This window comes from Schistocerca cancellata, chromosome 9 (assembly GCF_023864275.1).
Source record: "Schistocerca cancellata isolate TAMUIC-IGC-003103 chromosome 9, iqSchCanc2.1, whole genome shotgun sequence".
Lineage (NCBI taxonomy): Eukaryota > Metazoa > Arthropoda > Insecta > Orthoptera > Acrididae > Schistocerca > Schistocerca cancellata.
Window position 1 is genome coordinate 503,907,861 of NC_064634.1, and position 14,231 is coordinate 503,922,091.

General features: G+C 36.4%; 1 protein-coding gene across 1 annotated transcript in view; it reads left to right on the top strand.

The window, feature by feature from the left end:
- The window catches only part of LOC126100252 (serine/threonine-protein kinase SIK3-like), a 541,515-nt gene that overhangs the window by 429,461 nt on the left and 97,823 nt on the right, over positions 1-14,231 (top strand). Inside the window, exons 6-10 of the mRNA XM_049910836.1 lie at positions 4,206-4,297; positions 4,388-4,531; positions 6,474-6,609; positions 6,761-6,882; positions 13,353-13,487. Coding sequence (XP_049766793.1) covers positions 4,206-4,297; positions 4,388-4,531; positions 6,474-6,609; positions 6,761-6,882; positions 13,353-13,487 — 629 coding nt within the window. The remainder of the gene's footprint in view (positions 1-4,205; positions 4,298-4,387; positions 4,532-6,473; positions 6,610-6,760; positions 6,883-13,352; positions 13,488-14,231) is intronic.

Consider the following 14,231-nt stretch of genomic DNA (forward strand, 5'->3'; position numbering starts at 1 on the left):
CATGCAGATGTTCTGAATTGTTGTTTGATTGTGGTTTGAATAGTTTTTAAATTAATAACAAATATGCCTAAATGGAAGTGAAGGTTTATTATACTTATGTAATAAAAGGCTCCTTGTTGTAGACGTTGCAGGGATGAGTTCGAGTGCGAGTGTATAGTTAATAAGTCCACTAAGTATGTATCTGTGGGAAATAAATGAGGGTGAGATTTACAAACACATTTAGAATCTGAAAACCACAAAAAGAGTTACCAAGAAGAAGCATCATCATCAAAATGAACTCAATTTTTCATGAAAATGAGCAGTAAAAAAGGAGACAAAGTGTGTCTCACTGAATGTACTCTTGTGATTCATTATGAATCATCATAACAGCTATAAAGTGACAGACTGGACAACCAGTTTGATACAATCCTTCGAGCATGGTAAAAATTTTGATTGCAAGAACAAAACCAGAAGCAATAATATACTCAGTGCTCAGTCCTCATTCTTTTGAAAGTGTTATCACGAGTTTGGGAGATAATGACTATGGTATTTCTATTGATAGCAATACCGTAACTGTAGGTTATTTTTAAAGTCTCAATCAGTTTTTAATATCTAGCTTGGAAAAATTGGTGGTTTGCAATCAGAATTAATTGAGCTAGATTAACAATTTAAAGACTCTGCAGATACTTCCTTTATTTTTAAAGAGTGTTCCTCAGAATAAGGATCACCTTGATAAATGCGCAACTTTCATAGAAGATAAATGTAACACAATGTCTGGAGGACTGTGTTGGGTTCCAGAAGGGGAAAATATTCCTTTTTAAAAACTTAAACTGGGGACTTTTGATTGAGGTCAAGTGTCAAGATCACATCCTAAATAATTATACATTCATTATGCTGCAGACACATGGAAGATTGGTATTCAAAATATAAACTGTTTCAATACTTCTGAAACTATGTGCTCCAGAATACTGAACTTCAAGCATTTTCCGAATTTGTTGATGTTAAATATCCGCAAGAAATTGTTATCTCATAGCAAAGCATCTGGGGGTAAACAGACTTATTCGTGTGTTCCCTGCTCTGAAGTCATACTTTCTCTCTCATCATAACACATCTATAATCATTACAAAGTTACTTGAAAAAGATTTTAGCAAGATCTGTCTATTCCATCTACAAACACTTCTTGGCATGTTTTGCTTGTGCAGAGCTGATCTTGAGAAAGAAACTAATTCACACATTGAATTCCTTGGAGCTGTATTGTCTATTAATAATGTGCTCACCAATTGTGGGGGCAATCCATTCTTGAGCATAAAAGTGAAAGCTCTGTTGGCAGAGAAATGTAAAAATTGACGGGATGCTAAATGTGACAAATTCACAGTAGTAGTTGTAGTTGGGCTCTACGGAAGATGTACAGATTATCTCCAAAAGTGATTGCCCTCCAAGCAAGAGTTGACCTGTTTAGTGTGGTTACCTCTTAAAAATTGCTGAATGGAAGGACATGGAACCAACCATTAAATATCTTTCAGATAGAGGTGTAGATGTAGATGATGTGAAATGCTTCAGTGAATTCTGCTTTCTGAAGAAGTTGGTGACTCAAGAACATGAACATAACAATGATTTCATTAATCTTCAGTCTCACAAAAAGTGGACCATGTATTTGAAAAATGCATACATTCTTCTCATCATTTGGAACTATGAAAAATTGCACAGTTTTTGTTCGGCATTCCATCCCATGAAGCAAATGTGGAAACATTTTTCTCCCTAATGCAGAGTCAGTCGACAAGAGACAGGTACAGTTTGTCTGTGGACTCTTTTGCAACTACAACATAATTATAAAAACGTTAGTTGCAAAGAATTCCACAGCTATATGATGAATGACAAACGACCGTTACAAAAGATATACTCTACAAAAAAAATATTCCTGGGCTACCATTAACCAGGAAAAATGGTAGAAAACAAATAATTATAATTTTTTTCTAAATATAAAAATGTAAGAATAAATGCTATCTATAATTTGCTTACATTTTCTTGACCCACTGACCCATTGTTCTGGTCCGTACTTGGCAGCACAAATCGGAAGACAGTGTTGACTGTGCCAACCTATGTGACCTAACAATTGTGTTATGAGAGTTTTAATTTTATTTCATGTTCATTACTAGAAATGCCCACTGCATTTGAACATGAATGTCTCTTTAATAAGCTTTTAAGAAATAAGTACTTTTTTTAAAAAAGAAACCAATAATACCCAGACAAATAGTGCTTTCAGCATCATTCATACTATTCTCAGAGTCAACAGAAAGAATTCATTTATTTCCCATTGCATACAAAATTACTTTTAAAAAAGAATCTTATGTGCCTGTTTGATAGAGCAGCCCCAAATTACAAATTAGTCCAGTGTGATATTCTGTTAATCGATATGTGTTAACAGGAACAATAAAACGTGAAGAATAACCGGTACACCAACAGTGGTAGCATCACCCCGGCCCACACTGACTGATGCCACCGTGCGGCAGTGCTGCTCTGTCACCGGAGGAGCACTTGTTATTCTTTGTGTTTTACTGTCACAGCTAATACATATTGATTAACCGGGTATCACACTGGACTAATATGGAGCCTCTTTATTCAATAGGCACATAAAATTCTATTTTAAGAATAATTTTGTGTGTAAAGGAACCCAAACCAACACATTCAGTCAACACTGGGTGGTGTTCAAAAAATATGATGAGCAGTTTGGTCTGAATGCACCTACACATTGCAAAAATGAAAGTGTAAATATCTACCAAAACATCAGAGAAAATGGGCCTGCTGACTCATAGGAGGGACACCCAGTATATTGGTGCTGTTGCAACATCCTTCATGGTTTTGTTTTACTTTTTATTGTATATTATAGAAGCAAAGTCGTGTGGAAAAATAATTAGTCATAGATGTAGCTTCTCTCTCTCTCTCTCTCTCTCTCTCTCTCTCTCTCTCTCTCTCTCTCTCTCAGAAAAAGTAAGGAACATTATCTCCAGATTCAGTTATTTGTGTCGCTAGTAGGCTATTGCATAATTGTCATAATTTAGATAGTTGGTTAATTATAAGTCCTATAACTCATTTGCACAATTTCTATCAACATTACATGGAATGGGTTGGTGTATGTGCTATGTACATACAATTTGTGTGTGTGTGTGTGTGTGGTGGTTTAATTGCACAGTGGCCACTTACAGATTATTGGATAAGATGGTGTTTTAAATTGAATGAAAACTGATATTTCAGTAAAAAAAAAAAAAAAAAAAAAACAGAATATAGGCACTCCTGCTTGCTCTTGCAATTCATTATTTGTTGATCTTTCAGTTATCTGTTATTTGCCCTTCACTTGCTGACCCTCCACTGCACTGCTGCAGCTTGTCTCCAATCTTTTAGTATGTGCGCTGTGACCACTTTGCATACATCCATGATTTCTGAGCACTAGGGATGAAAACTGAATCAGCTACATGTACACTGCTATCTATTGCTGTTCTCTTATTTCTTTTGTATTGTAATTTCTCTTCTACAGTATTCTCTTGTTCTCTATATGAATTTGCTTCCTATGTTTCTATCAGATTGTGTATCTCCAATTGAAATTCCATATATATTTATTTTTTATTTATTTGCTCATATCGAATGTCATCTAAATTTTCTAATCTCTTCCATGGTTTTGGTTCCATCTTTATTCTATTGAGTGCTTAAAGCTAGACTGTGTCATACATGAATATGAATGTCAGTTGTTACTGCTGATGGCGCTTTTCATTTTGCTTCTCTCTCATTTTATGTAGAGTATTTCTTTTCCCTAGCATCTGTTCACCTTTTTCCTTAGCCTTTGTTATTTTTCTGTGTGCCTTATCTCCTTCCCGAGACATTGCTCAATTGTCTGAACTCTAGAAATCCATCATTGGTTCCTTTCTATGTGGTATTGGACTGATTATAGTTGTTCTAGTCCAACAATTACTGCAGTGGTTTTTCTCTACTTTCATTTCCACTTCCATCACCATGGCGATAGATGATAGTTTGTCACATTTATCTTGTTGCTTTTTATGGATGCAAACTAACTTATTTCTTGTAGCTGACAACATTTTAATGCACATTTGGAGGACTGATAAATAGGTGATTTATACCAAACTTGAAGGCTGAGATTAATGAATAAATTTGATTGTGTTATTGATAACCACTAGAAAATCTGTTGTGTTAAAGTGATATTTCATTTTGTGTAGAATGTGAACACCTCATCCGCCATATGCTGGTTGTCGACCCAGAGAAGAGGCTCAGCATAAAACAAATTCTGAATCACAAGTGGATGACTCAGGTATGTTACTTTATGTATGTTGTATTTAGTTAAATAAGATACGTGTTCTTGCTGCATCTGAATTTCTCTCTATTTATTTATTTGTTCCAGGGGGAAATTCAGCCCAGCTTGCAGAAAATAATTTCAGACCTGGATCAGCCAGAGGATCTACTTGAGAGCCCCGAGCCTCTGAATAATCTGGTCATGGAGCACATGTTGAAACTGCCAGGCCTCGACAAGGATATGATTGTGCAGGTGTGCTATTCGTGCATATGAGGAAACTGAGCCTTTTCTTCCTATAAAATGGTGTCCATAAACATTTTGCCAGGTTTTTCTTTTATCAGAAAAAACCAGTTTTCACTAATTGCTTTAATTAGCATTAGATTTATGATGTGACTTGAAGTGACAAACCCACATTTGTTCATAGTAGTGGATTGATTGTTTTTAAAATGGTGCAGACATTGCTTTTATATTTCCTTTTGGTCCACATACAACCAATATGGCATCTCTCTTGGACAGGTGTTTATCATAATTACATGATCCATGTATTGTACTGTGTTGTTTCTTTTGATATCATGTCCTATAGCATCAGCTGTATCATACTCTTGTATGCCACTTGTTTACTGTACTGTGCACCTTCTTGATATTTTTTCACGTGGTTGCAGGATGAGGATATTCTACATGTGGAGCAGCTTCAAAGGAAGTACAGCCATGTTTTAGTTTAGTGGACCATATCCATCATCTTCTTTTTCATCATAGTCATCGTCATCACCACCACCACCACCACCACCACCACCACCACCATCATCATCATCATCATCATCATCATCATTTGCCAATTGTACAGTTACAGGAAGAAATGGTGAGCATTTGGCACCACACCCAGGATAGTAGACCTTTTTGCACATGACATTATGAAACTAGGAGAGGAGTGTGGGAGATTTGTAGGAGGAGGGCCCTGCCACTGATTTTTTCCCCTGGTACTTCTGCATCAAAGTTTTTTGTACCTATTTTACATTTCTCCATTCTCATCAAGTGACCACACCTCTGCACTTTCTTGTATTAATGATGGGTATTTTTATGGTAGTTTCATCCTCATTGATTTCATTTTTTGAACTTTTTAGTCTCTTGTTTCATAGTTGTAAGGAATTTCATTTCATAGCTTGGAGTTTTCAGTTGTCCTTACCTCAGAGGATATATGTTTCCACTGCACAGGTCATATCTGGTGAAAAGTAAGTCTGAAATTTGATAATTTACCTTTGTTGAGTATTTTATTATCCCATAGTAGGTATCTGACTTTGGTGTGGATATGTGAAGCATTTTATACTCTGTTGGGTATTTCTGTTTTACAGTATTATTGTTGAATATGATTCTTCCCACGTATTTAAAGCTGGAAATCAATTTCAATATAATTTCATCTAAAAGGGTGTTGGAGGTTGTTCCTTCCCTTTTGATTGCCATTTCCACTATTTTCGTTTTGCTTGCTTTAAGCTTGAACACACCACATGATTATTATAAGTATCCAATTTCACTTGCCCTCCTACAAATCTCCCACACTGCTCTCCTAGTTTCATAATGTCATGTGTAAATACTGGATCCCTTTTCTTGGGTACTTTCCTTGTAAATCTTAATCAACTTTGGACGAGTTACTATTGACAGTAAATAGTTAAAACCAAATAATATTAAAAAGACACTATATTTCAGCTTAGCCATTTGAACAAAAGAAACAAGTCGAAACAAAACTATTCCACACATCAACGTTGTGTTCAAATTGTATTATTGAAAAGTATGTATCATCATCATCATCATCATCATCATCAATAGCAACAACAGCAATCATTGGTATCAATACCATTTTGGTGCGAGGCTAAGAATATTTCACCTAGTTGTGAACACAGGATGAATTTTATTAAATCTCACATTATTATTTTGAAAATAGTTACTGTAAAAGTAGGAAAATTATCATATAATTTTGTGTTCCTTTAGAAACTGCTGTATAATTTTGTGTTCCATTAGTAGTGAATGTCTCGTGCATTTTTACAGTTGAACATTTTCAAGTTCAAATCAAATTGTGGTTGGAGAAGTCAAATAGTGGACTGTTGTTGTTTAAGAATCACATTATATATTTTTTGTACATTAAATTTAAACTTGTAGCACAAATCTTCCACCGAAATGGAACTATGCTGTTTTTGTGCAGTCTGTGCGAAATCATGGCTTTGACCACATCAGTGCCATCTACAATTTGCTGGTTGACAAACTGGAGAAGCGTAGACTGATAAGTTCCAGTACGGGAAGTCTACCAGTAATTCAGAGGAAAGCGAGCATAACAACAGGTGAGTGGCAGCAGAGGATTTTAAAAGAACTTAAGAAACACCTTGTGCTCATATTTGTCCTCAATCTGCTCTCTTTACTGTGCTTCCTTCCATGCTCAACATGTTATATTAAAGCTTCTTCTGACTCCATATTGCATGCTCGATATTGCAGGTGTGGTAGACCGTAGCCCTGTGGGTGACGGAGAGACGGAGCAGGGTGCTGGGTCTCCCCTCGTATCCATGCCAACCATCCCTGCCGTCTTCTTGCTGGAAGACCCTGAGTCGCTGGAGAAGGTTTGCGTCTTAAATAAGCCATAAAATGTTAGCGAATAAACAAATGAGCCATAAAGGGAATGTCAAAGTACATGTGCATATGTATTGTTTGTTGTAATTTCGAAATGTGGACAATTGTTAGTTGCTGAAATGTGACTCTTAGGAAGGAATGGAAACAATCTGTGCTCTTATTTATCTTTAAGATCTTAATGATCTGTTAATGCTTACTTTTGTTGTGGACAAATGCCTTGCTGTTTCCAAGTCACTGAATGCTTATATGGCATTTTCATGAAGAAAAAATATTAATTTGGCAAGTCAGTGAAATAAGCAATACAGAATACATGCAATTTGTCTGTTGCCCATTGAAAAGTGACTGGAACATCTGACAGTTACAAGAAACTAAGAGAAAAATCTTTGTCATGGCAACTAGTAAGTCTTAGTGAATTGTAACAGTCCACAGATGGATTACAAGAGGAGAAGGTGCAAAATGAACACGAAGATGAGCCTTATTCGAAACACCATTTTGATAATGGCCTTGACATATTTTTCTGTTTTTATCTTTATGTTCCCCCTTCCTACTACTCTTGAAGGCTCACTCATTCCTTCCACAGTCGTAGAGTACTCGTTTTCCATCTTCACCATACTTCATTGGAATCTGTAGCTTGCATATTTTGCAGATCTTCAGACTGTCATCTGCTGTTTGTTTTTATTTGTCAAAGAAATTGCTTCCTTAACTTTGTTTCCTAAAACCAGTGCTTATCTGCTGCGTGTAAGTATGTCACTTAAAAAAAGTAATTTCTCTGAGCTAAATATGTGTGTAGTCCTTTTTCACCTATGCTTCCGTACTATAATAGCAAATGCATTATAGAAATTTATGCTTGTGCCATTTCGGGTGTCATTAACTTGGGTTTCCTTCTGTAAGTTGTGGGTGTATTGTGTTTCATACTTCTTTGCATGAGTTTGTTAAGTCATAGCTGTACATTTCCAATTTACATCTTCTGCTTCTAATGTCTATCCAGTTCTCATTTGTTGGTAACCATTATAGCTGTCACTTTTACTTATTCTAAAAAGTTTGTAACTCCTGTGTGAAGTCTTGGTCCTTCAGTTCATGAGCCGAGATGTTCCACTTTTTTCGCGTCCTCGTTTGCCAGGTATCTTTCCTTGAAGAAAGATCTGGAGCAATTTCTGCCTGTTTCCATTACTTGTTCATGATATGTGTCAACTTCTTCTTCTTTTTCCTTATGCAGAGAATGTTGTCATTAATAATTTTGTCTGTCAATGACACTCTTAGCATTGTCCTGTAGAGCCACATCTCAAATATCTCAAGACAATTATCTGTTGTCTTGATGAAAGGGCAGGTCTCAGCTCCATAGAAAAGGATGGGAAATATGTTGCAAAGTAGAGATCTTAATTCTGTTTCAGTTTAGAGGTGATGGTTGTTTAACTCATTAGTCATTTTACAAGATACAGCTCTAGCTTTCTCATTACCGATTTTAATTTCTTGCGACTGATTCCATTGGTTGTTATTGTCAGTTCCCAGATACGGCTACTTGCATACTTGTTCAATACATTTACCGTTAATGTTCAGAAGACAGTTTGGTATGTCTTTCTTGATGATGACCATTGTTTTACTTAACATTAATTTATAGGCTATAAGGCTCGCTTTTTTCATTGACTCTGGATGTGAGATGTTGAAAAACATTTAAGCTGTGCACAGATATTACAATATCATCATAGTGGATATTGTTCAGCTTCTCTCCAATCAAGGCAATTCCTTCCTCAACATATTCAAGGCTTCCTTGAAGATATTTTCTGAACAAAGCTCAATTATTAGTGGTGACAAAATACAATCCTGTCGCACTCCTGGGCATATCTTTAATGTTATGCTCCAGAGTTCTTATAATTCTTCCTATTATTTTTAACACTTTGGCCATCTTGTGATGTTGTACTCTGTCTAAGGCCTTTTCACAATCAATGAAACAGGTTTAGACATCTCAGCTCATGTCTCTAAACATCTGAAAGAAGATTTGAATGCAGAACAGAGCCTCTCGAGTACTGATAGCATTTCTGAAGCTAAACAGTGTAGATGCCAATTGTTCTTCACAGACTTGGTAGATTTTTAGAAATATTTTCATGAGATGGCTCATCAAACTTATTGTTTGGAAATCGCTACATTTCTCTAGGGCCTTGTCATTTTTGGCAAGCTTACAAACTTTGATTGAAGCCATTTTTTAGAAATGATACCAGAACTATAAATTTTATTTGTCTGGGAGATGTGGGGTTGGGTTGTTTGCGGGAAGAGAACAAACAGTGAGGGAAGGATGGGGAAGGAAGGTGGCCATGCACTTTCAAAGGAACCATCACGGCATTTGCCTAGAACGATTTAGGGAAATCACAGAAAACCTAAATCAGGATGGCTGGATGCGGGATGGGAGATGTGCCTGCTTGTGTGAATGTGTGTATGTGTTTTCCTTTATTTTATGAAGAAGCCTTTGCCTGAAAGCATAGTGTATAACAGTCTTTCTGTTGTGCCTGTCTGCAACTCAAACATTTCATCTTCATGATGAGAAGCAATCTATTCTTGTCATAATTGTTGATATTCCAGTCCGCACTTCCCAATGTTTAATTTTATTGAATACTTTTTCAATCATTCTGTTGTTCTTCATCAAGGAATTCATAGAATTCAGAATGCATCCCATTTGGTCCTCCTGTTTTCTTATCTATCATTGTCGTTATTGCTGATCTTACTTCTTCTACTATGATATCTGGTCCTGTTTTTCTAATGATGGATCTGGCCTAGCCCATGTAATTCTTCCAAGCACGTGTTCTTTCATTTTTTATGTTCAGATTGCCATCATTATCTATTAATATAGATGAAGACCTTGCTTGGAAGTTCCCAGTCAGTTCTTTTATTTTCTTATAAATGTTGAAGTTGTTATATTCACTTTGAAAAGTTTCAGTCTCTGAATATTTTTGTTTCAATTGTTCTTCTTTTGCTGCTTTGATTTTTGCCTTAACAATTTTGTCCGGCATTTTATATTCTCCTGGGTTTGCTTTACAGCGTCTTCTTTAATCTATTAGTTGCAATATTTTGTCAATCATCACTGACTTTTGTTCCCATGTTTAAGGCTTTAACATTTCTTTTTTTATGATTTGGACTCGTTCACAAAAATCTGTAATCGTTTCTTCTACTCTTATATCATGAGATAGTCCTATACGATTTTCGTTCAGTTTGACTTTCACCTCAGTTTTTAATAGAGGTTCTTTCACTTTTATTATATTTTAATATCATTTCATTTGTGATTCTTTCTAATTTTATTCTGAAAACTCTGAGCAAAAGATTATGATTCCAAGTGTATCTCAGGTGGAGGATACATTGTTCCTTTATCTTTCATTTACTATGATGCAGTCAAGCTAATTTCAGATTGTTAGCAGGACTACCTTTTGGTGATTTCTAGGTGCACAGTTTCCTTGGTGGGAGTTAAAAAATATATTAGGTGTTACAGGTCCATATTCCACAGCAAAGGCTCATTTCTTTCACCAAGCCCATGAGGACCTAATTTGTTGCCTAGACAGCATTTCCTTACTTTGGAATTAAAATCTCCTCCTATTATCAACATGTCTTCTTCTGGTAATGTTTATGACATCTGAAGTCTGAGAATAGAATCCTTCTATGTCTCTGTCACTATGCTGAAAGAGGGGCACATACAGGGCTATTCAAAATTAAGGAACATATTTCAAACATTTATTGCTTCCAAACTACAAAAGTTAGGAAGACAATTGCAATGTTACAGGAAAGAGAAAAGTTCAAATTTTTATGCATTTAATTTGAGCACCATGTGTTACATGACACAGATTCTCAAAGCACATATGACAGTACATGAATGACACCATTCCAGGATTGGATTCGAAGAGGAGAAGCAGAATTCATCACTGGTGGCCGGGCTCCTGGGTCTCAAGACCTCACGCCTTGTGACTTTTATCTGTGGGTTTACATAAAAGACCACATTTTTATCTCCTCTATGCCTGACACACTTGAAAGTCTGCTACATCACATTGTTGAAGTTGTGACTTCAATGAGAGACTAGCTGCTTCATGTGTGACAGGAAATGAGCCAGCATTTTTATATTTGTCGTGCAACACGTGGTGCTCACATTGAATGCACAAATATTTGAACTTTTCTCTTTCCAGGAATGTTGGAATTGTGTTTCTATCTTTTGTAGTTTGAAAGCAATAAATGTTTGAAATCTGTTCCTGCTTTTTGAACAGCCATATATTTGCACAGTACTTACCTGCGCTGATGTAGGATTTACTTGAATACACTACTATGTCTGACACTGGTACAAAATTAGTAACACATTGTTCCACTAATTTATCTAATATCACACACACTCTGCAATGAAATTCTCTGCCAGATGTCCCCATGTAGTAAACTCTGTGCTCATCAGTGTCACTTAGAGCCAGGCTGTCTCATCTCACCCATGCCCACAGTCTTGATCTTCTTTCTTTCCATTTCTTTGTTGACATTGTGTATTTTTCCATTTTGTGTCATTGTGGTGTCCGATGCATATCCTAGTGTCTAGATCAATTAGTTTTGGTTCCTTGGTACATTGCTCAAGATAATCCTCCCTGGAGATCTGAATGGAGGACTGTGTCCAAAACATTTTGTTTAAAGATCATTCACAAGCGTGGTGAAAATACTAAGAATATCCATAGGGATCTGTAATAGAGTGTTTACTCCTTATTCCGAGAGTCTCCCTTTAGCCACTTGAATATAATGGTGTTTATATCCATATATTGCTCTTCCCACCCCAACCCCCCTCCCTGCCACAAGCAGGTGAATGTCAGGAGTTCTTATTTTACCATACCAGTTAAACTCTTAAGAAAAAGTTATGTGATTTATGTGAGCAGCAGCAATACTTTCCGAGTAATTTTGTCTTGTTCAAATGGTTCAAATGGCTCTGAGCACTATGGGACTTAACATCTATGGTCATCAGTCCCCTAGAACTTAGAACTACTTAAACCTAACTAACCTAAGGACATCACACAACACCCAGCCATCACGAGGCAGAGAAAATCCCTGACCCCGCCGGGAATCGAACCCGGGAACCCGGGCGTGGGAAGCGAGAACGCTACCGCACAACCACGAGATGTGGGCTAATTTTGTCTTGTATTCTTCTTCTTCTGAAATGTGCTAGGGGTAGGTCAATCCATATTTTTATTAGGGGCAGTGCATTACAGGGCCAAAATTATGAAGGAACTTTAATTACTTTGTCAGATTTGTTATTTTTTTAAATTTTCCGTCTCACCTTCCTCAAATCCCTCCTTTCCCTCTACTAATTCCTTCCCACTCCCACCCCTATCCCTCCACGTCTCTGAAAGTTTTGATGATACATAGAGGACAAGTTTTCGAGAGTTGTTGGGGTATAACACCAGTTGGCTCAGAATTTGGAGGTGACAAACCACGTGATGTGTTCCAGTGCATGACAGATGTTCCCAACTCGCTATAGTAGAGGAATACATCACTTAGTAATAAATGACACATTTACTGTTCTAGATATTCTTCTATAGAATAAAAACATTGACACGCGAAATAAGACTTCATGGATTTACAAACTGTGTATTGTTTTCAATAGTTTTTGTACTTGTGGGGAAATTATTGAACAGCTAAAGGCCCTTGTGGACTACTTCTTTTTTACAAAGTTCTGTATTGGCATGTAACATATGCTGGTTTGAATTTATTGTGGTGTAATGTTTAATGTTTGAGAATTCCAGTTTTCATGTAGTCTGCATTCAGATAGCACTATGATTTTTTTAAAAGTCTCAAGAATATATAAGTGAGACAGCTTTCTAAAAATAGATTTGTAAGAGTGTATAATTTTGCTTCTTTCAGTGATCCTCATGGCTCTGTTCTGGATTCTAAAAGTGCTAAGGGCAGCTGGAGAATTACCCAAGAACATCACACCAAATCTTTGTTGAGACTATATGTATGCATAGTAATGTAATTAATGATATGAATATAATAGAGGGAAACATTCCACGTGGGAAAAATATATTTAAAAAGAAAGATGATGAGACTTACCCAACAAAAGCGCTGGCAGGTCGATAGACACACAAATAAACACAAACATACACACAAAACTCTAGCTTTTTTTTTATCTATTCAATTACATTATATTGTCAATAATTGATTATTGTCATTGTTGTATGCATAGTAAGCACTTTTCTACTATTTCCTGGTTAGCACTACACACTTACAGCATCTTAAGATTAGCAGCTACTGCCTCTTTTTCTTCTTCTTCTTCTTCTTCTTCCCCCACCCCCCCACCCCACCCAATTGTATACTTCAGTATATCAGTTTATTGAAAATGTTTTCTTACATGTTCATTTGTAATTCTAGTCAGTACTTGGTTGCAAACTGGACCTCTCAGACAAGGAAAATGTTGTCAACCATTATACAGAGGGAAGAGATTAATTTTTTTTGTTTACAGTTTGGAGATGTTGACATGCCTATGGAATCTGAATCGGAGGAAACCTCACGGCAACCAAGAAGTGGTTCTGGAGTGGATCGGTACCTAACTGCAAGGAGACATACAGTTGGGCCAGGAGATACAGCTCACGAGCAGGTTAGAAAATGAAACTTCTACAATGAAAATAATAATTTTCTAGAATTAATCAGTTTACTAACTTACACTTATTTTGTAATATTTATTGCTTGTAATTTGCTGTGTAGAATAACATGCAGAAGAATTCATTTTCTGGCAGAGTCCATAAATGTAGAATGAGAGCGAGCTTGTGGTTGCTTAGGTTTAAATTAGCCTCAGGTGAGAAGTCAGCTGGAGATACTGCATCCCTTCATTGTAAGTGCACTTGCCAGACATAGACATAATGACACTCACTGACAGTTTGCTTGCATCAATGCATCTGGTGGTGTCACTAGAGTAGGAATTGTGTAACGTGTGGAAGAATTTTGCCAACAGATATCACAATATAAAGAGATTAGCAAAGTGGGAAAGGCTTTATGAGAAGCCTAGCAGAGATGAAGGCAACGAAAGGGATCTGCCAAAAGTGACCAGTGCCATAGTAGTAGATATTTCTAAAATGGATTTTCTGGAGTACAGCATTGTAAGTAAATGAAAGATGAGCTGGAACAAAACAGAAGAAGAATGATCCAGAGATACTTGAAATCATAAGATACAGAAAGAAATTAATTAAAAATGTGATAGGCAAAAAAGGTACTTTAAGAAAGAAATCAAACATTTTCCACATGAAAAGGAAGATTAGTAAGATGACGTACTCTCAGGCATGCAGAAAGAGTTAACTTGGTGCTGAAAATAGAAGGAACAGAGAAACAGTAGGGTCAGTCAGTA